Raw genomic sequence first — 3213 nt, forward strand, 5'->3', positions numbered from 1 at the left:
ACAGCATTGTTTTTTTTCAGTTGTCGTAAATGTTTTATGGCACTTGCAACGCAATAAGGTCATATAAGTGCCGAGGATTAGAGGTGTTACAAGGGAGTAACTAACACAAAAAAGCAGGAGGTGAGATAAAGAAGATAGATGTTGGATAGGAAAGAAGAAGTAAATGCACCAGAGCACCCGCCAACCACCCACAAAAACAGCATTGACACAATATACACAACAAAACAAAAACATGTTTGAACAGTAACAAACAGAAACCATTAAAGATTAAAAGAGCAGCCATTAGGGTCCTCAGAACTCAAAACTAATTCTTTTAGACAAATGAAAAACTGAACACCGTATAATAGACTAATTGGCACAAACGGTCTAAATGCAAAGCTTATGGCATGCAATTGATTGATTGATTGATTGAGTAGATGTTTGAGTAGGCACTATCGACACAATTTTGGTCATTTAAGCGCCAACATGGCAAGCGATGACAGGCCCCTCAGCTCTAAAATGAAAGAACAAGTATAGGGGAGTCAACCTGCACATACATCCCCTGTACTGAAAAGTGGTTAAAGTAAATCCATAGTTGCTTCTTATAAGCCTACTTGTGTGTGCATGTGTGTGCACGTGTGTACGTGTGTGTGTTTGTTTGTGTGTGTGTGTGTGTGTGCGTGTGCGTGTGTGTGTGTGTGTGTGTGTACACTTGGTGGAACACCAAACCAATGTGCCAGGATCTGGACAATAAAGATGTATCTTATCTTATCTTATCTTATATAAATAACCTAATTTCGTTGCAACCTCCCTTCCTTTTGTACAAGACATTGAGAGAAATATTTCTGAAATGAGTGAATAAAGCTGTCTCTTCTTTTTCTCAGAAGATTCTGAAACTTACTCCATCCACTCTGTCTTCAGCAATGACTGTGACCAAGTTACTGAACACAGGTGTGTTCGAATTGACATTTGCAGGATAGATGCGCTGAGTGAAAACTGGGCCGTTGTTATTGCGGGTCACGGTGATACGAAGCCTGGTCTGTCCGGTGTAGGACGGGTACGCAGCATCGTAAGCGTTGACCACCAGCTGAAGAGAGAAAGGCAAAACATTTCATTAATACAGAAATTTGCTAAGAACTTGGAAGTTTGCTAAGAACTTGGAAGTTTGCTAAGAACTTGGAAGTTTGCTAAGAACTTGGAAGTTTGCTAAGAACTTGGAAGTTTGCTAAGAACTTGGAAGTTTGCTAAGAACTTGGAAGTTTGCTTGCTTCAACTCTACAAAAAAAAAAAGCACATCAAGACAATGATCACCATTTGGTTCTCAGAAAGAAAAAAAGAAAGCCTGACACCCAATGTAGTTCAGCTTTCTGCTTGAAATTGGTGTCCCTGAGGAAACCATGGATAGTATTAGTAAGAGTTTTACGGCACTTGCAACACAATAAGGTCGTATAAGTGCCGAAGATTAGAGGTGTTACAAGAGAGTAACAAACACAAAAAAGAAGGATGGGAGATGAGGACGATAGATGTTTGATAGAAAAGATGGAGCAAACCGCACCAGAGCACCCGCCAACCACCCACAAAATCATATATGCAGATTTCAAGGGTACTATGAATGGTCTATATAATGCACAGAGTTCCTTTAGTTTTGAGCCTGGTGTATTCAATCTACAGCTTTGCCCCGGCAACTGGGCCCATCGGCCACTAGAATGACGAGTTTTTTAAATTTTAGTAAGAGTTTTACAGCACTTGCAAAACAATAAGGTCATATAAGTGCTGAAGATTAGAGGTGTTACAAGAAAGAAACACATAAAAGAAGGAGGGGAGATAGAGATGATAGATTTTTTTACGGGAAAGAAGGAGCAAACCACACCAGAGCACAAGCCAACCACCCACTAGAATAAGGAGACCCGAGTTGTTGCTCCTAACCAAAATGCTCTGGAGCTACAGAGACAGGCTTAATAAACCAACAAGTGCAGCAAGGGTACCAAACAACAATCCACAACTTTCGAACCACTCACCGTGTACTGCAACTCCTTGAAGTCGGTTAAGTTGTTCCTGACAGACACCAGTCCAGTCTGTTCATCAATACTGAAGAGGTATGGCGCAAAACCATCTCCAACCACCTCATACCTCAAATTATTCTGTTAAAAAAAAAAAAAAAATATTCCGTTTAGCAAAGAAAAACTTGACAAGATAGGGGGGAAACAAATATTAAAATGTGAGGCAGTGTGGTGGAATCAGGCTCTCGTCAAAATAATCAAAATGAAGAAACCTGCATTTTTCCGCAGGTTTGTGAATTTTTATCAATTTTTTTTTGGCTCAACACCTTTCATGCCCATTAAAGAACTCATTTCTGTGAGGATTTTTCTGAAAAACGTTGATTAAAGGCATAAAAAATGTAAATTTTCAGTTACTAAGGATTCTTAAGCTAAGGAAATAACTAATCTTTGGCGGCCATGAAAATAGGTGAACCCCCACCTCCTTCATTCACAAATATCTCAACTTGTATTCAAGATAAATGCATATTTTTTTCATACTAATAAAGAAAGTTGAACAAGCTTTAACATAATACCAATAACTCGACATGGCCAAAAATTTACGAGAGCCTGATTCCACCGACCACGCTGCCGTGAAGAAGGTTGAAAATGGGGGAAGAAATTAAAACAACACAGATTTAAGTAAGATGAACAATAGATACTTCTACTTCTTATGTCTAATAACCATTACTCAACCAGTAATTAAACTGACAGATGTACAGACAGACAGACCGACAGCCAAAAAAGAATGGCAAAAAAAAAAGATTGGGGGGTACAGAAACTTTAAAGAGTCATGACCAATAAACCGGACCGTTATGATCAACTTACCGGAACGTTTGGATTGTTAGCAGTCAACGTGTAGACAGATTCACCAACTGGTCTGTTTTCTTCCACAGTTGTTGAAAAGCCACCGCTGGAGAAAGTGGGTCGGGCGATACGGGTTATGGTGATGGCCAGTTCCCCGGTGGTCGTCTTTGGTGGATTGCCACTGTCAGTCACTTGAACTTCCAGCTGAAAGAGGATATCATTGTTGTTGTTGTTGCTGTTGTTGTTGTTGTTGCTGTTGTTGTTGTTGCTATTATTGTTGTTGTTGCTGCTGCTGCTGTTGTTGTTGTTGTTGTTGTTGTTGTTGTTATTGTTGTTGTGGCTGCTGTTGTTGCTGTTGTTGTTGTAAAGTGTGTAGGTTATTAGTTAGAAT

The 3213-nt window shown here is 39.7% G+C and overlaps 1 protein-coding gene across 1 annotated transcript in view; it reads right to left on the reverse strand.

Annotated features, from left to right (window-relative positions):
• LOC101847743 overlaps positions 1–3213 on the reverse strand; it is a gene marked incomplete in the record, with an annotated part of 240046 nt that overhangs the window by 50794 nt on the left and 186039 nt on the right. The window contains 3 exon segments of the mRNA XM_035970982.1: positions 881–1066; positions 1998–2120; positions 2844–3026. Of these exon segments, the coding sequence (XP_035826875.1) occupies positions 881–1066; positions 1998–2120; positions 2844–3026 (492 nt within the window).

This window comes from Aplysia californica, unplaced genomic scaffold, assembly GCF_000002075.1.
Source record: "Aplysia californica isolate F4 #8 unplaced genomic scaffold, AplCal3.0 scaffold00353, whole genome shotgun sequence".
Lineage (NCBI taxonomy): Eukaryota > Metazoa > Mollusca > Gastropoda > Aplysiida > Aplysiidae > Aplysia > Aplysia californica.